The sequence below is a fragment of the Mesocricetus auratus genome, unplaced genomic scaffold (assembly GCF_017639785.1).
Source record: "Mesocricetus auratus isolate SY011 unplaced genomic scaffold, BCM_Maur_2.0 Super-Scaffold_100676, whole genome shotgun sequence".
Lineage (NCBI taxonomy): Eukaryota > Metazoa > Chordata > Mammalia > Rodentia > Cricetidae > Mesocricetus > Mesocricetus auratus.
In genome coordinates, this window is record NW_024429266.1 from 115993081 (window position 1) to 116020588 (window position 27508).

The following is a 27508-nucleotide window of genomic DNA, read 5'->3' on the forward strand; positions in this document are numbered from 1 at the left end:
TCCCCTGGTGATGGACTGTAACCTGTAAACCAAGTAAACGCTTTCCTCCTCAAGTTGCTTTAGGTCATGGTGTCTTATCACAGTACTAAAAAGTAACTGCGACAGGAGGAGAGTGGGGCAGACCCGGGGAGAAAAAATAGATACAGAAGACAGCCAATCCCTAGAGCTGCCTCAAGTCTTACTTTCTGAGTCCTGTTCAGGTCCTTGTTTAGCCCATCAGCAAATTTCTGCATCTTTAAGTTTCTGATTTTTGTTTGGTTCCCCTTACCACTCAAGTACATCCTTCCAAAGAGAAGCCTGCCAAGTCCCTAAAACTGATCGCTACATACAACACTAGCTGAACGTGGTCAGAAGCCAGCTGTCTTCAGCACCCACCCCTAAGGGGATGATAAGTATTTTTGGGTTCCCGGTAGCGGGTTTCTCTGCTGAGGAATGAACCAGATCAAATTAAACTAAAAGTCCAGGTTTAATGAGCCAAGCACTGCTGGGTGACTCTCAAGCCCCCCAGAGATGAGACGGGGGGGGGGGTGAGGGCAGGAAGGAGGAGAAATCGTATGGCTGGTCTAGGGACTCGAGCTTAAATTCTCTGTAGACACAGTTTTGAGCAGCTCCAGGGGAGGAGCCTCTACTTGGCCAGCTTTCTGGGGGAGGAGGGGGCCTGAGGCTGAGCTTCCAAGGAAACAGGAACCTTTTGGGGACTGGGCTGTATGGAAGACTCTGAACCAGCATGCTCCTAGGTGATGCCACTCCACTTGTCCCCAGATTCATGAGCAAGAGGTTTGTTGACATATAAGCAACCCTGATGTTCATCTGGAAAGAGAAAACAACAAATAAAACATCAACAACAACAAAAATCCAATGCAATGAGAGAAAATTAATAATCTGTCCAAAAAGGAGACAGCAAAGAGGTAAAATAAAGTGATGTTGCCAAGCTTTTCCCGTCCTACAGCATTAGAAAGGCAATAGAGGCAGATACTCAAATCGACCTGATCAGACTTCTGAAGGTTAAGGAACCTGGAATTCTTAAGGCAATCTTTTGTCTTTTTCTTTAGGTGTTTAAATAAATATATCCTCAGGTATCAACAAGGGTATTAAAAATGGCACTACCCCCCCAAAAAAAAGAGTGGTTTGGACTAATTTCTGTGGCTCTCAGAAGAAAATGCTAGGTTTCAGTTGCTGGTGGGTGAATCGGTGGAGCCTGGTGACCATTCTAAATCCAGGTGTGAGCATCCTGATATGCAGTTTCCAGCAAGCTGCTTTCCCCTGAAACCTCTCCTTAAAGTCCCTGGTGCATTCAAATGAGGAGGCTGACTCTTGATGAGCAACTGAATGCAAATGGTAACAACCATTTTCCTTGCAAATATTTTCCCATTCTAACTGCAGGGCATTACTCCCCCTCACCACCACCAAGAGCCCCCGTGGGGCAGAGGTAACAGTAGCTGGGGAATAAAAGACAAAGGGCATAGTGCTGCAAACAGCAAGACCAACCCTCGGTCTGACTTGAAGAAATCCAAAGTATCATCTAAAACACTAAAGCTTGGTCATCCTAAGGGAGAAATAATAACAAATGTTTTGTGTCCATGATATCTTCTAGGTTAAGCTCTCTGCGATGGCTTTTTTAGTGTAGTGTAATTTGCTAGAATTTACTGCCTGTGATACATTAGGAGCCCCCCCCAGCCCCACCCAATGCCTTTTATTGCTTCAAGTGGGTTGATCACAGCTTTCCCAACTGTAAATGACTTTAGCAACTACTTGGGACAGAAGGAAGTGAACTGGAAGACCCCAGGCCTAGAGGGTCATTTTTTACTCTCCCACTACCCTGGTGCTTGTCTTCGTAGGACACTTGAGGGAAAATCAGGCTTCACCACACCCTGGTTGGCAACCACTCATAATAAAAGCTCCCCTCTCTCCCAGAGCATTCACTACGAGGCTGACCTGTGCCACGCAATCCGTGTATTCTTCTGAGTGCCCCGTGGGCCACAACTTGCCATCACTCCTTTGTTCCTCTGCCTTTAGTAGAATGTAGGCTACAGGCCCGCTGTATATAGCCTCTGTGATGCTGAGATATGCCCCTTCTATTCAACATTTCTCCAAGACTGTTATCATGGAGGGATGCTGGATTTTGTCAAAAGTTCCTGTGTCTATGGAGGTCACCGAGATTCCTGTCCATTCATACAGCTGATAAAGTTTAGAAATGACACAGTCTTGATTGGGTTCATTTTCTTTGCCAGTGAAATAACTAAAAGGCAGGAGAAATCTGAAGTGCAACGTGTAGCAGCAACAAAATCTCAGAGAGAACCAGTAGGTAAGAAAGGTTTGCTGGGAGTGAGGAAACACATATCAGCTGACACAGAGAAAGTTACCCTCGGGAAGCAGAGGGGGTCATTGGGAAGCCAAAACAAAACAAAACAACAAAAACCCAGTCTCTTCTCACTGGCTGGCTGGTTTTAAAGTCTTGAACAGTCTCTCCCCGCCACGCCCCCCCATTTTTAGGGTTGCTCATGTTGAAGACAGATAAGATGGCTGATTGGCCTAGAACTGCTGAGTGACAAGTCCTGATCAAGCCTCGAATTTGTTGAGCCAGTCTGAGAGCAGTGGCCCTCTGGTGGGAGACAAAAGCTGCCAGCCAGGCTTTTCGTCTCCAGTCAAGAAGCTGAGGAAAAAGCTTCCATCTTTATTACCTAGCCAAGGCCCCTCTTCTTGTCCATCTGCCCATCAAAGAATCTCTCTAACACCCAATCCGGTGGTTCTCAACATTCCTAATGCTGCCGCCTTTTAATACAGCTCCTCATGTTGCAATGACCCGCAACTGTAAAATATAATTATATTCATTGCTACTTCATAACTATGATTTTCTACTGGTATGAATCATAACACCAATATCTGTGTTTCCACTGGCCTTAGGTGACCGTCTGTGAAAAGGGTCATTTAGCTCCTGGGTTGAGAACCACTGAACTGATCTCTCATAAGTATTCATGTATATTAACTTCAGAAGACAAGATGAAGCAAAGCTTCTTCGTCCTGTCACTGAGGAACTCTGTTCTTGAGCTGGGCCAGAGCAGCAGCATGCCAGGCCACGACTCTAGGCAGAGTCCACCTGGTAGCATTCAGATGCAGCAGTCACATGACAGCGAGACACTTACTAAACACCCACCATAGGCCAGAGACCACACTACCAGCCTTGCCCAGTAACTGGATACTTGGAGGGACCTTTAACAGCAGCAGCCTTATTTGTAACTCCAGGGCCACTTCCAAAGACAGGGGTGAGGCTTCCTTAGAGCTGGTAGCCCTCACACTTCTGAAGAGTGGGTCAAGCTGCCTCATCATTCCATCTACCCACGCCATCTCCAGGGCCATCAACTCATGGCCACTTTGGCTCTGGCTCTTTTTCCTAGTGATACAAAAGGAAAATGTGAAACAAAAATTTTCCAAATACAGACTTGAGGTAACAAGACCATTGTCCCTGCACTACGGGAGCTCCTATCTGCCTCATGATTGCCTGTGGTGAAGATGCGGGAGATGCCATGCATTGGGATTCCCAAGAAGGTAAGTTGCAACTTTTTTGGAAGTACTCACCTAGAGAGCTTATCCCAGACAAGGGCAGTTTATTTGTAAGAAGCAGGAATAGGCCTACAACAATCTATGGAAACCTCTCCATTAATATATATATATTGTTAGTGAAGAAATCGGCATAGGAACTGCAAAGCTATTCCCCAGCCTAGGACCTCTTCTGTGTTCCCTTGACAAGATTCTCATGACCCATTTTTCTCTAGGGGTGATTGTTACTAATAATAGAACACAAATATAGTTTGATTTTTTTTAAATTTCAAAACTCAAGGGGAGATTTTTCTTAGTTACTGATGGGAAGATTATCAATTCTAAAAATCAAGAATACAAACAGGTGACACACACCAGTAACCCCAGTACTTGTAAGGTAGAGGCAGAAAGATTTTTGAGTTCAAGGATAGCCTGTGATGAACCAGCCTGACTCCATTTTATGCTTAAAAGCTGTCTTATAGTAAAAATAAACTAGGTTCATTCCTGTTATGAGTAAACCTGTTTCTCAAGGACTGGACTATGCCCCTCCTGTAACCTTAACTGCAAATGGTTCTGTAATGCCTGTTCCAGGAAATGACAACTATGTCTTCATTTCAAAAAGTAATTGTAACCTTTTTTCAACCCTCCCTTTGTTTCAAAAGGTTGCTCTGACTACCTCATGATGAGTAACTTATCCTTGTGCTCTGCTCCTCTAACCTAGACTGTTTTGCCCACCTACCTCAGAGCTATTAAAACCTCCCTTGTCTTTCTTACAATGCTGATCTCTTGAACCCCACTTTTAGGGAAAGACATTCCATGTACACAAAAACAACCTTGCTTTAGTTAATTCCTTGCCTTAATTAATTTGGCCATGAAGATTTGGGTTGGTAGTCTTTCTCCACACATCTTTGGGATTAACACGCAGGCTACGTAGAAGACCCTGCCTCAGAAACAACAAGGAAAGAGGAAAGAGTAGTGAGGCTAACAGTACGATATATTCTAGAAATACAGGCCTTGCTACCTCAAGAAATTGCTGCCTCTTGACAGAAGCTTCAGAACCTGTGTTTCAGCTGGTCAGATTCCCTCTTCCTCCAGTCCACTCCTGCTGTGCATGCCGGGAAGGTCCGCTGGAGAGAGCAGAGGTTTGCCTGGATTTAGCACCACAGGGTCCCTGGCCTCGACTCCAAGAACAAGCATTTTTGTATAAATGTTTGTGGTCTGAGTCTGTAGTTTGCCTTTTCCATTACAATTCAGATTAATCGCCCTTTCCTTCTCAAACAATGGGAACGGAAGAAAACCCTTGTGTGTAACCAGGTAACCCTTGTGTAACTCCTGTTCCCCTCACTGCTTACAGTGAGTCAAATTAGTCTTTCCTCATCATTTTCCCATTAGCTGGGGGGTGGACGGGACCACAAGGGTTTTATTTTATATACATATTCTTTCCCCTTCCACAAGGTAATTATCTAAGATTTCCAGCCAACAAATAAAAGTAAATAAACGGCATTCTTTCCAATCTGAAACTGGCATTGGTCATTAAGTTTGAAAAAGTGACTGGGGCTCACTGAATCCTATGCAAATCAATCCTGATGAGCCCTTAACTAATCTGTTTACAAACCAGACCTGCTAGACAGGCCTCGGTGATTTTCTATCAAAGCAAAGCAGGCTCTTTATGGGCATCTGGCTGTCCCTGAATGGGCAGTTTAAACATAGACTCTTTCCTTCAAAGTAGGATCAAAGGCTTTATTACTCCTAAATGAGTGCATTGTTCCCTCACTACCGTCTTGTTTGCAATTTGTGTTTATTAACAGCACTGTCTCAGGTTTACTTTGTGAATTACTAGTTTCTGAAAACAGTATGGCAGTTTTATGAACCACAGTATGCATTTGTGGAGATTATGTAGCATATAATACACAGAATGGCCCATCAGATAGGACATTAGGCAAAGAAAATTCTCTGCAAAGATGGCAATACCTGACCATGCAGAATTCACTTAGGATTTTTTTTTAAATAAAGGAAACCATCTGGCATAACAGAGCTAACACAAGAAAAGCTCCTCAAACTGAAGGGCTAGAGTTTGATTATGCTTTTGCTTGCCTTGTAGAGAATCTTCTTTGACGTTGTGACTTCATTTCTCCCTGAGAGTCAGTCTGTAAAGCTGAACTGTAGATGAGGGGTGTTACAAGGGGAGTTCAAAGAGCAGAACCAGGTATTTCCAGGCAGAGACCAGTTGAGGGCCAGAAAAGGCAAAATTCTATCTCCTGACTAAGGGCACTCCACAAACCCTTCCCTTGTGGTCCTTTGGCTACAGTTTTCTTCTCTCTCTCTCTCTCCCTCCCTCCCTCTCTCTCTCTCTGTCTCTCTCTGTCTCTCTCTCTCTCTGTCTCTCTCTCTCTCTCTCTCTCTCTCTCTCTCTCTGTGTGTGTGTGTGTGTGTCTCTTTCTCTGTCTCTCTCCCCCTTTGTTTTGTTTTGTTGTTTTTTGAGATAGGGTTTCTCTGTGCAGCCTTGGCTGCTCTAGGGTTATAGTTTTCTTATGTGAAACACAGGCCTCCACCTCCCGCAGCCCCAACACTGAGATTAGGACCACGTCCTTCACACACACCTTCCAATTCATCGTTGGAGGATGGAGCTGCCAAGAAAATTGCATCTTTTAAGATTTGTGGTGACACAGGTATACAACAAGCTTCAGGGTGTCACTGACCTATAAAAGGAGCTAGACCAAACTGCTGTGAACAGATGTGATTCAGGGCACCCAGCCTCCAAAGGGGCAGCTTTTAATGTCGCTAGATGGAAATGGGACAGCCAGGGAAGGCCATAATCAGGGACCACGCCACTGTGCAGGAGCTATCGGTTCTTAATGCTTTCTTTTCTGACAGGGAAGCAAGCATACATTCAGCAGGATAAAGACACATTTGTCAGACCCCACGGACAGACTCATCCCAAAACCAAACGGACTGTGCTGAAAGTGTCACACCCCGCTACAGAGAGAGCAAACTCACCGTCAGTCAGTCTCTTGTCACCATCTAAGTGTCCTTGATGGCCCAGTTCTGTCATTGTGACCTGGGGGAAAATCAGACTGAATTCAAATGAAACCCATGTTTAAAAAAAAAGTATCTCTGCCTCCTCAAGACAGGCTTTGAAAGCAGGCATCTGAAGCAGAAGAGATAAAATGTTCATACCCCAAGGCACAAAAGCAACCATCAACCTGGAGATGGGATGATTCCTAGAAGCCACGAGAGGCAAATGATGGGACCAGCACTGCAGTGCCCGCTTCCCTAGCAGCTGGCTCTATCCTTCGCTCCACCTTAGTCGGCACGCTCCTGTCTACGTGAACTGTTTCCACGTCTTTGTCTAAAATACAGACTTTTCATCTCTGAGATGGGTCAACACCAGGTAAAAGCCAAATAAATGAGTTAGAATTTAACTTAGCAGAGCGCGCTTTCATTAGCACAAATAAGCCATTGGGTCTTGCTGGTCATCTTGGCTCATTAAAGGAACTAAACTAAACCAAGCAAGGAGAATGAATCATGTTTGGCACTTATAGAGAGCAGGCCTCAGGTCAGGGCTAGGGTCACTAGGAGCAGACAGACAGAGACACAAGATGAAAGGTACATTTGCTCTTAGCATCTCTGAGATTGAAACTCAAGGGGAAATTTCTGGATAGTCAAATAGTCTAAAATTACCCAGGAACGCTTCAAATTCTATCCCTCAGCGGGATGAAGTTTAAGAGGAAGAAGGCAAGAGTTAGCGAGCAGTGAACTTGTATCCTCTGCTCTGCTGAGGCAGGGGTGGGTGGGGGCTGCAGGCGCCATGGGGATGGGCATTAACTCTTTCCAGGGTATAAGGCTATCTATCTCTAATGAAGTTAGGAGAAGTCTTCCACTTCTCCTAACCCAGACATCTTTTTGTTTTAAACAAGGAGCGACAATTATGTCTAATTTCATCTGATTAAAAGGAAACTTGTGAAGATTTTTAATTTTCTGATTTGATCATTTTAATTTGAAGTTTTCAGCTCTGAAATACTGTTTCCTACTGTAGCAATATTTGTTCTAGCCTCCAACAACCCAAATGCTAAAGTATTTTAGGCATTTATCATTTTTAATAACCATGGCAAATGCCAAATTTTGTCCTTTTGAAGATAAAATGCTATACTCAAAAAGTCACAGGATTTGCATATACAGCCGAGGCCGTGAAACAGGCCCCAAACCTGCCCTTTGGTTTTACGAGTCTGGCTGCGAGGAAGGTTTCCATAGGCTCCCCTCTGCCAATGTCATTACTTTATGGAGCAGCCTGCCAGAGCACAGCTCGGAGCTAAGCCCTGTCAGGTTTATTCAAGTGGCTCAGTCTAGATGAGCCCTCCTGCCACCTCTGTACCAGGCATGACAGAGTATCATTAATAAAAATGTATCGATCTGGGAGTCTATTCCTGGCTATAAAAAAACTTCTAATAAATGAGATGGCTATATGAGCAATAAATAATATGTAACAAGACGGAGTCCAAAGACTGTCAAGAAAACATGCCTCATGTTTTCTTAAATTCTTAAGTAAGAGCATTCATAATTTTAGAGCTGAAACAGACCTTTGCAAGCAGCACAGTACTTTCCTGTAAAAAGAGAGAGCTCGGCTCCAAATCTACACAGTTCAGTAGCGACCTAGGACTGGACTTCAGGTCTCCCGTCCTCTGGTCCAGGGATAGACTTGCTGTATCCAAGGCATTTAAAAGCACTCCCTGCAGGCTGGTTACGAAGTGCTTCTGTTTTGCTCTAGTTTCCTATGAACGTTTTTGAAGGAATCTAGTTCCAGAAGTCTTTTTCCTTTTGAGGTATTCTTGAATTATTAAATGATGAATACAATTACACACTAAAAGGTCATCTTCAATCTGTCTGCTGCCAACAAGAGGCAATTCCACGCGCGCCCAGTAGGACAGACAAGCTAGTTTATGGGTCTGACACCTTGCATGGAATGTTACAAATCCTTATGATGTCCTTAAGCTCCTTCTTCAATTGAACTGAAAGATGGCTAAAAACCCTACTCGGGCTGATGACTTCCCCACCCGCTAGCCATTTGAGAATGATCCGGGTGCAGCTTCTGCAGCTGAGGCGGGCAGTAGCTGTGGCTGTTTTCCTGAGCACAGGCAGCCTTCTGGCAGCAGCCTGACTCGAGTTTATGAACATGGATAAACTTGCTGGATTCGCCTCTCCTTGCACAGCGTGGGCAGATCCTACACGCTTCTGACTGCTTAGAAAGTAAGCAGCCCATGGGCATTGAGAATGGCCAAAGAGACAGCTCGTCTGCGGCACATTCATTCTGATCAGCTCTCCCCTGTGTCAGAGTGTATGTATGGTGTCAGATAGGTAGGATAGAGTCCCCCTGACACAGACGTTAACAAGGAGCTGTGATGGGGAAATGGCTGCTTGAAGTAGCTCCGGAAAGCTATTCAGCAACAATGGCACCTTAGCTGGTTAGTCAGGAGGGAAGGGAGTGGAACTGGGCAGGCGGGTAGGGGAGAGCAGCAGGTGCGAGGGCACTAACTAGAGCGTGAGGAAGACTCAGGAAATGGCAAGTACCAGAGGAAGCAGTGCCAAGGAGGTAAAGAGCCAGAGCACCAAAGGGGCCAGCAGTAGCCCAAGCTGAAGTAGGGGACCTGCATTAGATTTCCATCTTAGAAGAACCTCTCTCAAGACAGTGCGAAGGACGAACTGAGGAAGAACCAGACCAGCAGCCAAGAAGCAGCTGGGAATCTAGAAACACATTAGTGGCTGCAGGGAAAGGGAACGCAGAACCCAAGGGACTTGAGTAAAGAGCGGAAGTACACTTTGTTTATTTTACTCTTTAGGGGCCCACCACCCAGCTCCCAAATAAATACACAAGACTTATTCTTACTTATGATTGCCCGGTCTTAGCTTGTTTCTAACCAACTTTTCTAACTTAAAAACGTCCTGTTTCTCTTTAACTATGTTTTGCCCCTGGGTTTTTACCTTTCTTTATTCTGTGTCTCTTTCCTTCTTACTGGCTGTGTGGTTGGCCTCCTTTTCTCACTCCTCCCTCTTCCTAGATTTCTCCTATTGGTTATCTCTGCTTGCCGGCCCCACCTATTTCTCTCTCCTGCTTTGCTATTGGCTATTCAGCTCTTTATTAGACCAATCAGGTATTTTAGGCAAAGCAACACAGCTTTACAGAGTTATACAAATGCAACATAAAAGAATGCAACATGTCTTTGCATCACTAAACAAATAATCCACAGCATAAACAAATGCAACATATCTTAAACTAATATTCCACAACATAAAAGTGTTCTAAACCAAGACTGTGGCGATGGCTATGTAAGCCTGACTTTACTAAAAGGTACTTTTAGGAAGTGTACAAAAGGAGAACATTTTATTTTATATAAATTCTACAAAGGTGAAACTGTTTAAAAAACCAAGAACAATTATGGGGTGTCCTGAACGCACACCTGCTGAATCTGCATCAGGCACTGGAAATTTAGGTAAGTGTGGATGGAGAAGAATGAGGCATTCTGAGATCTAATTGGAGCAAGGGCCAGGAGATGTAGCATGAATAATATAAACTCAGAGACAGATATTGAGGCTCCAGCTGAAGATCACAGAAGCAAGTGGCCAAGACACCAGAAAGCTCTAACCTTTACCAATGCTCAGACCGAAGGGGCAATCCACCGAACCTCAGATTGCATCTCTAGACTGCACTGCTTCTCACCAAATCTCAGACTGCTCCTGAGACTGCACTGAGCTCCTTATATTCTCTCTTGTGCTGGTATTAAAGGTGTGAGCTCTGTTGCTTTTAGACTGATTCGCTCCCATGTGAATCTCAAAGGCGGCCTTGAACTCACAGAGATCCATCTGCCTGTCTCCTGAGGCCTGGGATTAAAGGTGTGTGCAACCACTGTTCAGCTTCTGATCTCCAGGCAAGCTTAGATCATAAACAATATATCACCACAAGGAGAACTAGGTCTGTAAGGAAAGGTAAGGACCTCTAGGCTTTGGTATGTGATCTGAGACTCTGTGGCCCCCAAGAGCAAGGTTTTCTGAATTCCGCATTATGGACATCTTGGATAGACTAATTCTTAGGTACTACTCTGTATTGTGGGATGCTTAGCAGCGTCCTTGGCCTCTCGCCACTAAATTCTAGAAGTGTGACAACCAAAAACATCTTCAGATAGTACCTTATATTCTTGTGGGAATAGGTGTGTTCCACTTGAGAACAGATTATCAAGAAAGACATCTGCCTACACACACACACACACACACACACACACACACACACACACACATGACACACGACACACCATATTAGCAGTTAACTCCCCAGTTCCCTTCTCAATCCTTGGCAACTACTAATCTACCCCAACAAATCTCCAAGGATTTGCTTTCCTGACATTTCATGTACGAGGAAGCACAGAACATGTGACCCTGTCTTTGCATCTAGCCTCTCTCGGTTGGCGCCTTCTCAAGGCTGGTCGGTGCTGAGGCAAGTTTCAGCATTTTGCTCCTTTAATAGCCAAATAATCTCTCATTGTGCTTAGAACATACAGTGTGCTTATTACGCTCATTCCCAAGATTCTTCAAATCCTCACTAATGACCTGTAATTTGCGAAATCCAAACGGTTAATTTCCAGGCCCTGCATCACTCCACTTACCAGCAGCTTTTGAAACTGACAACTGTTACCTCAAAACAATTTTGATGCAACGTCCAGGCCCCTGCTCTTTTTCTCATCAACTGAGGGGAATTTCTACCATTTTGCCACTGTGAATGCTGCTGCCAGAAGGCTGTTACGTGCACACATTTCCATTTGGGGAGCACTGGATGAGAACATAGATGAGGTGCTGACTTGGAGTTTAACTTCAGAGGAATGTCCAAGGACTATTTCTCCAAGTGCTGGGTCCAACTGACACTCCCAGCAACAGGGCTTGAGTTTCAGCACCTTCATTCTTGTCATTGTCCTTACTCACATTTTTTACTTCCACTTAAACAGGTGTAACCCCTTTATGTACAAGACTAACAGGAGGATGAGTTGCCCGTGTCACCCTTGACTAACATTTATCGTTCATGCTGAAAACCATGTAACTAAAATTCCACTCTAGGCTCCATGGAAGGCCACTGGCAGACTGATAATCTCCTCCAGCCACTCAAGAGTCACTTAGCAAGAGTCTTCTCTTCTGTCATCACTTTCCCACTCCCATCCAAATTCGCAATCTTAGAACTAGGTCTAGCCTTTCCATCCTAATGCTGAATAAACTTCCCGTTCCGTATTCTCTGCCAGGGCCCACCCCGGTGTCATCTGCAGCAAACTAAAGAGTCATCTCTCCTCCTCACCTCTAATTCCTCTCTTCTCCCTCCTTTATGTCTAAGACTTTCTAAAGCCACTAGTGACCTCTTGCCAAATCCAAATGACTCATTTTAGTCCTTGCTCATTTAGAGTAGCTTTTGACAGGCAACCCCCACTCTCTTAAAATCCCCTTCCCTTGGCTTCCAGAATGCCCCTCCTACCTTTCTCCCTGCTTTACTGGTCCTCCGCTTCATCTTCCCGCCCACACAGGGCTCAGTCTTGACACCCACCATTCTTTTCTTACATTAGTAAGCACCTCAGCTAAGCTGACTTTTCCCTCCTGACATCTAACCTTTCTCAGAATCCTTTCCTGAAGACACAGCAATTCCTTCCCTCCTTCGACTTTCCCAGGCTATTAATCTTAGCCACCCTTGACTCTTCTGACCCCATCCTCTAGTCCGTGGCTCCACCTTTACTGTCAGGATCCAACCACTTCTTGTCTCCAACAGCACTGTCACACTCCACCCCAACTTCCACCATCTCTCATCAGCATCATCACAACACTGGCTCCCCTGTGCCCCATACTCCATACCCATGGCCCTGCACCCCATACTCTCCATGCAGCATTGACTATGAACCCTTTAAAAGTGAGGTCAGATCATGTCATTCCAATGAACAAAATCCTTCACACTCACCTTTAGGAAAGGCGATTTGCAAACTGGCACCAGCATGCCCTTCTTTGTATGGACATGCTCAAGTGCTCCCTTCCCAAGGGGACTCTGGCCTTAGCTGTGTGACTTCCTCTGCCAACATGCCAGACGATTGAAAACTGCCTGTGCATGAACTTCAGGAACATTGCTGTTACCAGGTGAAAAGGCTCAATCTAGCTTCCTGAAGGATGAGTGTCTTCTTTGAGAGAAACCAACAGCATTCCAACGGACCCAGCTCAGTGACCTTCAGCTGAGTCAGCCCCATGCAGAAGAACAATAGCCACAGTAGCCATTCTTGGAAAATAGTAACTTTATTGTATTAAGCCACTAAATATTGGGGTGGTTTGTTACCCAGCAAAGCAAACTGATACACCCATCTTTTCACTCACAAGGGAAGCCCATGTCCTGCCATAGCTGCCCCACCCCTCTTCTTGAACTATTTCACTTACAATCTTCGTACAGCCTTCCTGTATTCCTCAGGGCAGCACACTTTGTTCCTATGCTTAGACTATCTTTCCTCAAATACTCATAGGGCTTGCTCTCTGACTTCTATTTTTTATCTGTACTTAAGCATCAGTATATCATCCAAGAGAATGGATGCTAACAAATACCTCTGACACTGCCCTCTTCCACTTCCCTTCTAGTTCTCATGATCTGACACATACATTATCCTTTATTACATCTGCTCCCAAGAAAATGCTAGAATCCATAAGGGTAAGAACTTGGTCTCATTTATTACTGTATCTTTAGCACTTTCAATAGGGTCTGGTTGTTTTCTTTACCACGAGGAAAATAATAAACATAATAATATTTCCACTATCTTGGTGTCTAGGTCTATCACTATAATGTTTCTTAAGGCTAATTAGGAAATGAGGACTGTGGGAAAATGAGGACTGTGCTCCACACTGGTGCAAGTTTCATTTGACTTACCACCTAGAATTGTTCAAGCACAGAGCTGTCAAGGCTTCAGAAAGGAGGCTAGAGGCTGGTATGATGACTACCAACTCTAAGCTCTGTACCCTTTGACCTCGGCTCCTTCTTTGTTTTTTCCCCTTCCTTCATTGTAAAAAACAATTACACAAAACAAAAAGCTCCAAGAAAATGTTATCAGCATAGAAATTTATTTAAATTCAAAATAATGTGACTATAGTTAGAATAATGTAATAATTGTCTAAAGGAAATATCATCATTGGCTCTGAAACAGTCTAAAGATGTTCTGGAGTCAAAAATATGTAGTAAGAATATACAGGAAGCAGAAATACAGAAGCAAGTGTGCTGAGTGTGGAAAGCTGTAACAGGAGGGGCACACTAAGACACTGTAACAATCCAAGCAGGAAGACACTGTCAACAAGCTGTTTTACCTGTCAATCCCAGACAGTAAGTCAGTAGCCTGGAATGAGGGAATAACCCCACTTGGTTAACAGGACAAACTTCCCTCTAATTTGTCTTTGTAATTAACTTCTTTCCTTTTACCATGGATTCCATCTTGTTGACAAAGCATTTGGTTTTATTTGCACAGTGGAGTAAATAAAATATCCTGATCAAAGTGTTCAATTTTGTTGAAGGTGCTCAAGGATCAAAACTTTTAAAAAGGTCAACTGAGCTAGTTAGAGGAAACCATCAGGTACATTTGCTAAACAGATGAAAGCAGCATTATTTAAAACTGGGTGAGAAATCCCAGGGATTATTGTAATGTAGATGATCAAAAGTAGACAGACAACCTTTGATTAAACCCATCACTTAGAGACAGAAGGACAGAGTCTGGTTCCCAAGTGTCCAGAGGGCACATCAGAAGGTCTCCTCCTCCCTCAGATACTGGAACACAGACGAGAAGTCTTTCTTTGAGTAGCCCTTGGCACACATCATCCTGTATATCTGGTGGGCCAGGCTTCCTAGAAGAATTGGGCTCTTGGTGCTGGTGGCAGAGTCTTGAGCCAGTCCCAGATCCTAAATCAAACAGGCAGGAAGAAGCTCGTTAAGAGTGGTGGAAAGATGCAATTTGGAATTGGGCTGCCTATTGCTAAGGGGAGGAGGAAAGAAGGAAGAATAGAATCTGAAAAAAAAAAAAAGATTCTTACGTGCACTATGTGTGTGAGTGTACGTACGTTTTTTCTCTTTTGATGCTGAGGATCAAACCAAGTGCTTCATACAATGGTAGGCAAGCATGTTATCACTGAGCCACACGTCAACCCATATTATTTTATTAAGTGCTTTCGAATAGCTGGAAAAATGCTACAACGTTCCTGATTTCTCAATCTCCATACTCCTGTCCTCTAGCAAACAGGATTATATAAAAATGTTTTTCAAACCAGGTGTGTTGGCACATGCCTTTAATCCCAGCATTCAGTAGGCAGAGGGAGGTGGATCTCTTGAGTTTGAGGCCAATCTGATCTACAGTGTGAGTTTAAGACAGCCAGGGCTACACAGAGAAACCCTACCTCAAAAAACAAAAAGATGTTTTTCAAATGTGGAAGCCTGTATGATTGCCATAAAAAGTATTTTCTAATATGGTCTTGAATAGAGTGATAACATGACAGCTGCAGCCTGCACAGATTCAGTCTACTGAAAAAGACACTCAAGAGGGACTAGTATTAGTTGGGAGCAATACCACCACTATGGGAGCCCAGGAAGCATAGTCTAGGATGCTGGGTAAAGCCTTCCAGAACAAAAAGATGGTTGAGCACAGAGCTGAAAGATAGGTGTTAGTCAGGTAAAAGCATTGGGTGTTGACGGAACAGCAGCAGAGAAGAATAATCCTGACAGAGAATAGTCAGTAGAAAGGTTGGAAATAAGGGAGAAAGAACAATGACTTCAACATGGCTAAAGCAGAGAGAGGAGCAGAACAGGCAGGGAAAGGAGCAAAGGCCAAATCATCAAGGCCTTGTCAGACAAGCTGCAGAAAGGACACTAACCTACAAGTAGCTGCGAGCTATGAAAGGCGGTACCAGAAGTGACACGCTCAGGTTTTCCATTCTAGCCTACTCTCATCATCATGTGGGAAGTGTGTGGAGAGGATCAGGAGGCTCAGCGGGGGAGTCTGGTGGTGTATGCAGATGAGGTTCTGCCATGGTATTGGTGGAGGAAGAAAAAGGATCAGAATGAGTTCAAGACACACTCAGGAAGTAGAGTGGACCAAAGTCCTGGGGAACTCATGAGAGCAGGACAAGCACTGCATTTGAGTGACTGTTATACAACTGTAACGGGGTGGAGGGTGGTGAGCACTATGGGAAACTGGAAAAATTTCTATAGTTGAGATGACAAATGAAATGAGGGCTGTGAGTTGCCTTTTAAATGACTTATTTACACATAAATCCCTATGTACACTTAAAGCAGGAAGATATATTTCAAACCCATGTATATATAACACAAATGTATTAACAACCAGGAAATCCCACTGCTCCCATTCTAAGGAGCTGGTAAGTTAGGGCAAATTTATGATGAAGAGCAAAATTTTACTAGCTTACGTCATACACAAACCCAAGTCCCAGAGACAAATCTCAGCCTGTCCTTGCTCAGAAATAAAATGAACAAAGTAAAGTTGGTTTTTTGTTTGTTTGGTTTGGTTTGGTTTTGGTTTTTCGAGACAGGGTTTCTCTATATTGCTTTGGAGGCTGTCCTGGAACTCGCTCTGTAGACCAGGCTGACCTCAAACTCACAGAGATCCACCTGCCTCACCTCCAGAGTGCTGGAACTAAAGGCATGTACCACCAACACCCGGCACTTTTTTTTTTAAATCAAAGGCAAATTTACACTGTTTTTTACTGGGAAACTGACTCACTATTGTAACAGTTTTGCCTTCTAGGACAGGAACATGCTTTGTTGAAAGGTATGTCTCTCTCTCTCTCTCTCTCTCTCTCTCTCTGTGTGTGTGTGAGATGGTGGGGATTAGACTAGCAAATATTTCTTCTCTCCTTCCCAGTTAATCTCTGCATTTACCTTACCTTCGCCATGAGTGTTGTTCCAAATCCACCTTGATAGTTATTAGATGAGGGGACTCCATCCATCACCCCAGGTACAGGATTATAAGTGTCACTGGACCAACACCGGCCTGAGCTCATATTCAGGATTTTAGCCAACAATTTTGGGTCAAGCCCTGACCTGTCAAAGGTCAAAAGAAAACATTAAATGTCAGAATGTACAAGCCATGCATGACTTACAAGTGAGGACATTCCACCTTTTTGTTCATCACTATAAATCTAAAGCCCACACAGAACTGGGAGGCAGGAGAGTCACTGGCAAATGAGAGCCATCTTGGGACACAGAATGTCAGACCAACCTGGGCTACAGAGTTGGAGCCTACTTCAGAAATCCAAAATAAAGGATGGGAGTGGTGGAGCACACCTTTAGTCCCAGCACTCTGGAGGGAGAATCAGGCAGATCTCTGTGAGTTCAAGGCCAGCCTGCTCTACACAATGATTACCAGGATAGCCAAGGTTACATAGAGAGAACCTCTCTCAAACTCCCAAACAAACCCCCAACAAAAACAAAAACAAAAACCCAACAACAAAACACCATCCTTAAAATCAAAGCCAAGTGAACTATCCAAGCTTCAACTATATATTAAGAGTTGTTGATTAAAGCCAGGCAGTGGTGGCACATACCTCTGATCCCAGCACTCAGCAGGCAGAGATAGGCAGATCTCTATGAGTTTGAGGCCAGCCTCGTCTATAAGAAGAGTTTCAGAACAATAAGGGCCACACAGAGAGACCCTGTCTCAAAAAACATAACTAAAAAATTCCCAAAAACAACAACAAAGAGAGCTGTCAATTAACAAGGTTGGGAAAACCTGCACTGTTACAATAAAGAGGAGAAACACACAACATCACCAGTGTGTGTGGTTTCTCACATTCATGGGTTCTGTCATCTTTCAGATATTACTGCTTTGTCACTTATGAACTTTAAATCAACCTGATAATCTAAATTCTACCCTCACATCCAAACAATCTATTTCAGAAAGGAATACTGACAACTCTGGAAAGTCACAGCAGTCTGGTTAGAGGCATTCTTATGTATGGTTTATTCCTTTGGTTTTTATGAGAGTCAATGCAAGAGATGTAAAATATGCCTAAGAGAAGTTGTCTTTACAAAAGACAGTATTTCCTGCTGCACACATTTCCTTATTTATTAAGCCTTCATTAGATAATCTTGCTTATGAAGCAAGTCTGCCCAGAGTGGTGACATATGCTATCTATTCAGAGACACGCGTTAGAGTTCTGGGTCACCTGCTGATAAGGTTACTGATCCTGATAAAACAAAGCTTGCCCGAGCGGAAACATCATTTGTTCTATCACTGGCATAAATGCAACCCTAGGAACAGCAGCACAATGCTCATCAGCCTTAGTGTAAGGATCTTCACACCACTTGGGAAACCCAGTTTAAGTATCGCTGAATCAAGTTTCAAATAAAACTTCATACTCAGTCGTTTACTGGACTCTTTCATGCAAAGGACCATTATAAAAAACAACTGTCATAAAAGCTTTCTACTTTGTCTTAAAACCAATCTCTTATATAAAAAAATGATTGAAAAGAAACACTTAGATAGATGTTAAACAAACTGCACCTCACTGTACTTAAATTGATTACTGTGTAGTCTGTTTACTGCAAAATCTGAATACCCAAACACTAAAGCAGGGAGCAGAGCTGACAGCAAAGAGTCGCATAGAACCACTGTAACACACAGGATGTAATAAGGCTTCTGAGGTGGTGGGAATGCACAGAAAGCTATGTGCCACCATGAGTTTGTATGCTGGCCCATGTTAAGATGATGGGTCTCTTATTAAGGAGTCTGTCAAACATAAAGATTCCATCTAAATCAGCCATCACACTAATAACGGAGAGAAGCGCAACAGTTTCAGTCTTTTAAAAGTAACTGAGTTTGGCAGAGCATGGTAGTGTATGCCTAATCTTAGCAAGTGTAAGGCAGAAGTAGGAAGATCAGGAGTTCAAGGTTAACCTGAGCTACAGAGCAAGTTCCAGGCTATCCTCAGCTACATTAGTCAGATACAGTTTAAAAAGCCAAAGGAGAAAGTTTGCTGGGTGTGTAGTTGCAACAGACTCTTTCCAGTGTAAATAAAGTCAAGCTATCACTATGACAGTGAGACATGACATGGAAAGACAAAGACAGCATCCTTTTTTTTTTTTTTTTTTTTTTTTTCCAGACAGGGTTTCTCTGTGGCTTTGGAGGCTGTCCTGGAACTAGCTCTTGTAGACCAGGCTGGTCTCAAACTCACAGAGATCCACCTGCCTCTGCCTCCCGAGTGCTGGGATTAAAGGCGTGCGCCACCACCACCTGGCTAAAGACAGTATTCTTAAGGAATAAGAGAAAAAAAAATCACAGATTAGCCATTAGCTAAGTGCTATAACTACAAACGTAATATCTAAGCAAAACATACATCCATAAAGACAGCACATTCCTACTGTCTTAGATTTCTTTTCTTTTTTTTTTCTTTTTTCTTTTGGTGTGTGTGTGATTTTTCGAGTCAGGGTTTCTCTGTGTAGCTTTGTAGACCAGACTGGCCTCCAACTCACAAAGATTCATCTGCCTGCCTCTGTTCCCCAAGTGTAGGAATTAAAGGCATGTGACACCACTACCTGGTCTGTCTTAGATTTCAAGATGCCACCACATCTACACAGGTGGATTGCCTCCTCTCTTTGGAACCTTCCAGGTTATGCAGCTAGTATTGCACAACAATCTTGACTGCAAAGGAGGTTTATACTCTGTTTGCTCAAATGGCAAGTTAAGCCTATTTCCCAAACTTTGGAACACCCTCTGAATAGAACAACCCAGGGAAAACATTGGCACTGGTTTAAGGAAACCAGTTTTGGTGAACATGTCACTATCTAGAGGCACCTAAAGGGTACGCACACATATACAAAATCAAGTGGGAGCTTTTCTCTGCTCACTTTCCAAACCTGATGCTGCCTGCCTTGCATATCCCCTTCAGGAGACTCCTGCTCCCTCCCTGCCCCCACTCTGCAGCAAAGTGTATCATTAAAGAGAGCAAGTGAGGAGTGTTTTGCATTTCCTTTTTCTGAGCCTTCTTTGGCTGGCACACACAGACCTGACAGTTAGAATTAGACAGGATATTAAAATCAGTTACTGAAGTCCTCTGTCTTCCTCTGTGCCCAAGGCTTGTAATGGTCTGAAACCAGCTAGAATACACAGTAATTGTCATTCAGAGAGTCTACCCTAGAACGTCATGCTTCACTGGAGAAGACTGAGTTTCCATTTGAAATCAACAAATTAATCCAAGACAGGTATCTGAAAGGGCAAGTTTAATAGGAAGCAGCTACTGGGCTCTCAACCATGATAAAATGTTATTGCTGCTTCCCTGTAAATTGGCTGGGAACATATGATACTTCTGCATAAGAGCCCCATCGCTGCTCAGGAGATATACAGCTCAAGCCATCAAAAGGATGACAGTCTGTCAGTCCCCATAATAACTTGCCACTGGAGGTGGTTCGAGAGTGTGTGCATGCATGCTTGTGGCTTTACAATTGCTGGGATGTTCTCTGATATAAACAGAATGAATTCATTGCTCTGACTGCATATATAATGCAACTCAAATAAACGTCACTATGTCAAACCTACTCACCTCTAAAACACAAGAACATTAAACGAACTTTTTGAAGTAAAAAAACGATGCATCATAAACTTAAAAAAATAAAAACTCTTTGCCTTCACTATGACCAAAATTTCAGTGGCCAAAGTTTCTACCTTTTAAGTATCTACACTGATGTTTGGTAAGAACAACTGGGTGCTGGTATAACAGAAACAGATCTGGAAAGAAAACATCCAAAGCCATATCCATTTCAATCACTCACTGATTCACTCACACTTGCTCAGACCTGCCATGTGTCAGTTCTAGGCAAAAGCCAATGAGACAACAAAGAAACCAAGCACAGGCTGTGCCTACCAGGGGCAGGAGAGAGGAGATCCACACCCAAAGGCCATGCAGCCACAGTAGAATTGCCAGAGCCCATTCTTTCACTCATTCCCCACCTCCTCTCTTCATTTAGTCAAATCTTCACTCTGAGTGCCTGCTATGCTCTTAAGAGTTGGCCATGCACATACATCCATTATGGAGCTTACATTCTAGATGGGAAAACAGGCAACACACACGCACACACACACACACACACACACACACACACACACACACACACACCTACGTCAGCTTGTGAGAAAGGCTATGAAGGAAAACTGTCCAAATAACAGTCAAATCCTAACCTCAGATATTATTAAATACTATGTGCCAGGAACTACTTTTAAAAAGCTACAAGGGTGCTGGGCGTTGGTGGCGCACACCTTTAATCCCAGCACTCGGGAGGCAGAGGCAGGCAGATCTCTGTGAGTTCGAGACCAGCCTGGTCTACAGAGTGAGCTCCAGGACAGCCTCCAAAACAATGCAGAGAAACCCTGTCTCGAAAAACCAAAAAAAAAAAAAAAAAAAAAAAAAAAAAAAGCAAAAAAGCTACAAGGGTGCTGGGCAGAGGTATCGCACACCTTTTTAATCCCAGTACTTGGGAGGCAGAGGCAGGTGGATCTCTGTGAGTATCAAGGCCAGCCTAGTCTACAGAGTGAGTTCCAGGACAGCTAGAGCTGTTATACAGAGAAACCCTGTTTCAGGGGGGAAAAAGCTACAAGGATTAATCAGCCATCTCAATAACTCGGTGAGGGTTAGTACCATTATCATTTTATAAATGAAAAAGACAGACACCTGTATATAACTGGATGCAAGTCAGACAGACTCAAACCAGTCTGAAAGTCACTGTGTGATTGTGGAAGGTGGTGACATGACAGCCAACCAGCCTATGTGTGGCATTTTATCAGTTAGAAATCCTATCAACATTTTGATTACCAACCTCCTGCAGTCCTTCTGTTGGCTAGGGTATAAAAATAAGAGTTTTGCCAGGTGGTGGTGGTTCACGCCTTTAATCCCAGCACTTGGGAGGCAGAGGCAGGTGGATCTCTGAGCTCCAGGTCAGCCTGGTCTACAGAGTTTGTTCCAGGACAGTCAGGGCCACACAGAGAAACCCTGTTTTGAAAGTCAAATATATAAGTAAGTAAATAAACAAAAGCATAAATAAACATTAAAATAAAAGTTTTAGTCCTCACACAAGAGAAAAGGCAAAATTGAGGTGCAACAATCAAGAAACTGAAAGTGCAGGAAAGGTTCTCTTTGTGAAGAGCTTCCAACTGCAACAGAAGCAGCAGTGTGTACAGTCTCTCTTGGTGCAAGACAACATGGTGGCTGTAGGAGGGGAGTGGGCTTGACTGACCATACAAATCACGTGTTACATCACCAGCGTTTCTTAAAAGTTGATTCCCATTAAAAATGAAACAACAAAATGCACATTCACACACAGGTTATGTGTTTGTGATCACAGAAACACAACCTCTCTCATGTAAGCAGGGAGCTTTCAAGGCTACAGAATGACCCCAGAGTCTTAACTAGGAATCCAGCCGGGAAGGAAAACTATCTAATAAAAAGGAATCTCAAAGTATATTATGTGCCAACATTTTGCACTTTTATTTCTTTAGCAACATTTTAAGATTTCACTAACATTCATAAAGGCTCACTGCAAAAGAGTGAAGGGTCAAGATGATTTTCAACTGCATGATTTTATTCTTCTATTAAAGAGAAACCATATTCCAGAAAAAAAAAACACTGACTTATGAGAATGAAATTAATCAGAAATGATCACGTCACTGGAACAGGCGACTCAATTTGTAAATGTTGACATTAATACTCTAGAAAATTCTACTTGTGAGTGAGCAGAATATAAATGCAGCTGAACCACTTTGATGCTGTCCTACTCCCTGGAAATTTACTACTTGGGATGCCAATTTTCTCTTTCACCTTGCAAAACGCAATAAATCGTGGCCACTTTCTTATACTCTATTAGAGAACAGTCCTGTCATTTTAAACCATGAAGAAAAGACAACAACAGAAGCTCTCATCTTAGGCTTTCAGACCACCAAGGCGCTTGTAATGTGAGAAGTTATGAAAGTAACAGTACAATCTAAAACCTTGAAAGTTATAAATTATTTTAATAGTTAAATAAAATTAACACATTTCTGCCTTGTTTTCAGACTTCTTATTCACATTTTATTTATATTTATAGGTCACTTTCCTCTCTATAACACACACACACACACACACACACACCTGTACATATTTAGAGTTTAGGAAAACTAAATGTTTAAAAGTTTCATATTTTTCAGTTCTGGAGTACTAGGTTCTATTTTCAAATATTACTTTACCATACTGGGTCATGGCCAAAATAAGATAAACAATTTTTCTGCTATTAATGTCCCTATGTGGGTTTATGTCACTTTCAGTAATTTCCTTGAGAACCAACCTAGTGCAGTAGCCAATGGCTTTTACTTCGTTACACATTATACACTGTGTCCTGTTGATGGTCCTGTTGTTCTTTATTGGCTGGAATTTGGTGAATTTCCACAAGTTTGTAAGCACACACGCACACGCACATGCACACACTCCATGATACGTATATGATCAGAGGACAACTCGAGGGAGTCAGTGCTGACCTCCCACCATGTGATCCCTGGGGATCATGCTCAGGCTGTCAGGCATGGCAGCAGGTGCTCTTACTTTTACCTGTTAAACAATCTTTCTGTCCTCAGAGCTTCATTTCAGTTGATTTATTCATTTGTTTGTTTACTTATTTGGAGACAGGGTCTCATCATGTAACTCTGGCTGTCCTAGAACTCACTATGTAGAGCAGGCTGGCCTCAAACACACACAGAGATCTGCCTACCTCTGCCTCCCAACGTCTGGGATTAAACAAATTCACGTACCACCAAATCCAACCCAAAGTTTTGCTTCAGAAGAGCCAATAGTCATCTAATCAGAGTTTTGACAGAGAACTATTCAAGAAATGACAAGAGACACACTGTTGGTACCAAGGAGCATCCTGAGTCAGTGAGGCTCCTGTGAGAAGCAAAGAAAAACCAGTGAGGAAGGGGCATGTCATGAACCTAGGACCTGGACCTAGGTTCATTCACCTAGGCTTTCCTTTCTATGGTTTAGTCCCTTATTTCCAGAAAAATAAAAATAGAATCATATATGAGTATTAACTCTGCTTTTAGCAACAATTAACTTTATATGCAATTCAAGTTCCAGAAGGTTTTGTTTTTCTCTTTCATGAAATTGGTCTAGAGAACAGATGTGAAAGTAAATGGGCTAGTAACAAGTTTTGAGTGTGACACGTGGCCCATGGCCTAAACTGGCCACTGCACAGACATGAGGCTCTGAAGGGCTCCCATGCACAACCGTTTTATTAAGGCTTTGTAGAGACATGGCTTACCATCATATAGACATGGTTCTAAAATGTAAATGGTATGGGATATTGATAAACCAATTAGCGCTGATGCAAAGCAAATTCTCTTTTATCTCAATTACAACATGACAACTTAATAGGTCAAGATAGTTTAACATCTGAGACGGGCAATTCAATAAAACAACAGCATCTTGATATGGTAATTAAGAGGAAATGTGAATCCATTACCATGTTTTAAAAAATAACTCAAGCACTTTGGCTCTTTTTATTGCTTTTATCAAAAGCTGCAGTCCAAGCCACTCCTCTGCTTTGTGCTGTGTCTATCTGACAAGCAGCCTAGGGATATGAAGAAAAGCTATGAATAAAGTGGTCTGTACACATTAGGCAGCTCTCTAAAATTAAAAAAATGTGTATTTACTATATTCATGAAATATAGAACATTAAAATATTAGTTGCTTAATCATACACAGCATTCCTAATCCAAAAGATTAAAGGCTAAAATTAAGGCATTAACCTTAGGCATTCTAGAGAATTATCACTGAAAAGAAAAACAGAATCTCTGACTCAACTTAAGTAAACAATTAGTGAACATTGTATTTTAAAGATACGGTCCTAATGTAAAGTAACCAGGCAAGTTAAAATGAAAGCCCTGTACATGAATTGCACCTTTAGGAACAGAAACCTGGTTATCCTGACAACAGACCACCAAGAACCCTGCTAGTGCAGATTCTGAGAAATATATTTAAAATAGGTATATAAAATTAGTTATACAGCATAACACTTGAATTCACCACACATTAAAAACATGTTTCATTCAAATTTGTCCTAACATTGCCAAAATGTGTTTGAATTTTATAGTTTTTGCATTTCAGTATAATAGAAGATATGGGGCTTCCATATAAAAAGCAGAATATAACTTCAGTGCACACTGCAATATATTTTATGGCTGTGACAAAGAGTGTTGATATTCCCTAGGGTCCTATTGCTTGTCCAATAAGCAAAGTCTATTAAAATTCAATAATGAAGCACTTTCAGCGTGCTCCTGAACTAACTCATTTATCTCTCATAAACATCGTTCTTTTAACATCAAAAATCAAATAGGGAAGACAATGAAAATTGTTAGTATATGAAAATGTTCTCTTCAACAAACCTGATTCCAAGATTCATAGCTTCAGCAGTTCCAATCATACTTATAGCCAACAGCATGTTGTTGCAGATCTTTGCAGCCTGAAAATAGAGTATATATTAATTATCTATATTTTCAAGGTATAATTTCTAGAAGACTTTACCTGATTTCATAGGATTCTCCCTTGAAACAAGCAAACAAACAAACATTCAATGGTGGACTCTCTCTAGTGGCTAAGGGAATGTGGTTCGGCATATTTCCCTCTGAGCCTAACACACTGTCCTTAGCAGAACCTGGGAGATCTTCCACTTGGTTAAAAAAAAAAAAAAAAAAAAGGCACTCTTACTGTGGCCTAACACTAAGAACAACTGATCCATGTGACACCATTGCTCTCAAAGGGATAGATTTACATTCTAATTGGAAATGGGAATTATGTGCTCTACATATGCAAGGGAACAGATAAGAAACAAAAACAATAAATGGTACAGTATGGTGGAGAAGACAGCAGGGTCCATTCAGGAAGAACTGAATGAATGTGTACATCCGTAAGGAGTTGAGCAGGAACAACCGATTCAACCTCAGAGTTCAGTACTAGTTATTTCATCACTAAAAATGGTCATGGAGGGGTGGAACCAGAAATCATCCCTCTGAAGGTCAGGACAGGATGTAATAGGCAAGAAAAAGAAGGGCATCGGGGTAAATGGTAAATGTGTAAGAGGATTAGGCACACAGAAGCATGGAATGAGCCTGGGATTATAAGAACATGACTCATACATGTGTTTTAGGGAACATGGAGAAATTTGATAGTTAAGGGGGGATAGAAAGTTAACTTGACATGGTAGAAATAGGGACCTATTGGCCCTCTGAGCAGCAAACTAGGTATGGGATAATGGAAGATTACACCCAGGTAATGTGTGGAACAAGATGATCAACAACAGTAAAATTCAACACAGCTTACAGAATGGTAAACTAAAGCTCAACAAAGATTCCAGAGCTTTAGCAACTGGGCAAAAAGCATTACAAGGAAGAATGGAATATGAGCATGTGTTAGGAGCAGGACAGGGGCAGTCAGTTCAACTCAGAGTTCAGTACTACCAGTCACCTCATATTTCTAAAGAAGATGACTGTCAAGAAGATTAAAGTGCACCGGCTACTTTTTCCTCATTGAATTGACATCTGTCCGAGCCTACCAACAACAATGAAACACCAACTCACCCCAATTTAACTTAAATCTAAGCAGGAATCCACAGCATGAACCAAGTAAAAACGGGCAAGAATGTAGTCAGAAAGAACATTTTACATTGAGTCATGTCAATCATTGAACGTTACCTGCCCAGTCCCAACAGCTCCACAGTATATCACATTGGAACCCATGCACCCCAGCAACGTTTGGGCCGCAGCAAATTCATCTTCAACTCCTCCTACCATAAATGTAAGATTTCCAGACCGAGCAGCTCCTACACCTGAGTCATTTGGGGAAAAGAGATTGAAGCAAAACTGTTCAAGAAAATACTAAAAATGAGAGAAAACCCTAAAAACCAAAGGGATTATTTATTTAACCCTTGCCTCAAGAATTTATTTCTGCCAAGAATGTGGAAGATCCTCCAAATCTCCACAGGAGTGTTCCAGTAACCGGACATCATGCAGGTTAATCATAAACTCCAAAGACATACACAGCCATACACACTTATACTTTACTGGGGCCCCGGCTGGTACCACAGCGTGCAGAGGAGCCGGCTCTAAAGACAGTGCTTTGAGGTCTGTGGCTCACAGCTCCTTCTCCAGATCCCACTTACTGATGAGATCTGGAGACCTGGCTCTTGGGCCTACAACAAGCAGGCAGTCTGGCGGCCAGGCTCCTGTTGAAGGGAGAAGTGGTTGCTTGTTTAGATTTCTCTCACATGCATTTTCCACTACCATCTGAGTGCTCTCAACTGTCTCTTCCTGTCACATCTCTGAGGCAACTCATTCTTAGTGACATGAGCACAAACAAGAATAAACTTCAGCATACTCTGGCTACTTCTTATTGTTTAACAGGGTTGATGAATTAATTGTCTGATTTGGTTTTTCGAGACAGGGTTTTTCTGTGGCTTTGGAGGCTGTCCTGGAACTAGCTCTTGTAGACCAGGCTGGTCTCGAACTCACAGAGATCCTCCTGCCTCTGTCTCCCAAGTGCTGGAATTAAAGGCATGCTAAAATTTAAAAATTAATGCTTTTAATATTGAGAAGTCAATGTTCATAATTTAAGTTAGATTTTCTTGTTAAAATTAGTAAATATGTGAATAAACTATACCAATGCAACTTCTGTTTTTATAATTATTTTATGGCTTACTTGCAACTAGAAATAGGAAACCATAGCTGTACCAAGATTAGACCTGGCCATTGGAACATACAGCTACAAATGATGGCCTGGTTTTCAATTAACTTACTCAATGAAACAGTTCTTAAATATTAAAATTAAATTAAATTGTAATATAATATGTATATCAAGACAGGGTTTCTCTGCAGTGGCTATCTTGGAATTCACTCTGTAGAACAGGCTGGCC

At 42.5% G+C, this 27508-nt stretch overlaps 1 protein-coding gene and 1 long non-coding RNA gene across 2 annotated transcripts in view; both read right to left on the reverse strand.

Moving 5' to 3' along the window:
* Positions 1–447: 447 nt before the first annotated feature.
* Positions 448–4865, reverse strand: LOC121137246. The gene is made up of 2 exons (XR_005874489.1): positions 4559–4865; positions 448–810 (listed from the first exon to the last, which is right to left on the reverse strand). It is a non-coding gene; the product is annotated as an uncharacterized LOC121137246 (long non-coding RNA).
* An 8766-nt stretch (positions 4866–13631) lies between these two features.
* Hibadh (3-hydroxyisobutyrate dehydrogenase) overlaps positions 13632–27508 on the reverse strand; it is a 95886-nt gene continuing 82009 nt past the window's right edge. The window contains exons 5-8 of the mRNA XM_005085868.4: positions 26292–26425; positions 24987–25063; positions 16471–16627; positions 13632–14476 (exon numbers count right to left, since the gene is read on the reverse strand). Of these exons, the coding sequence (XP_005085925.1) occupies positions 14318–14476; positions 16471–16627; positions 24987–25063; positions 26292–26425 (527 nt within the window). The 3' untranslated portion in view covers positions 13632–14317. The remainder of the gene's footprint in view (positions 14477–16470; positions 16628–24986; positions 25064–26291; positions 26426–27508) is intronic.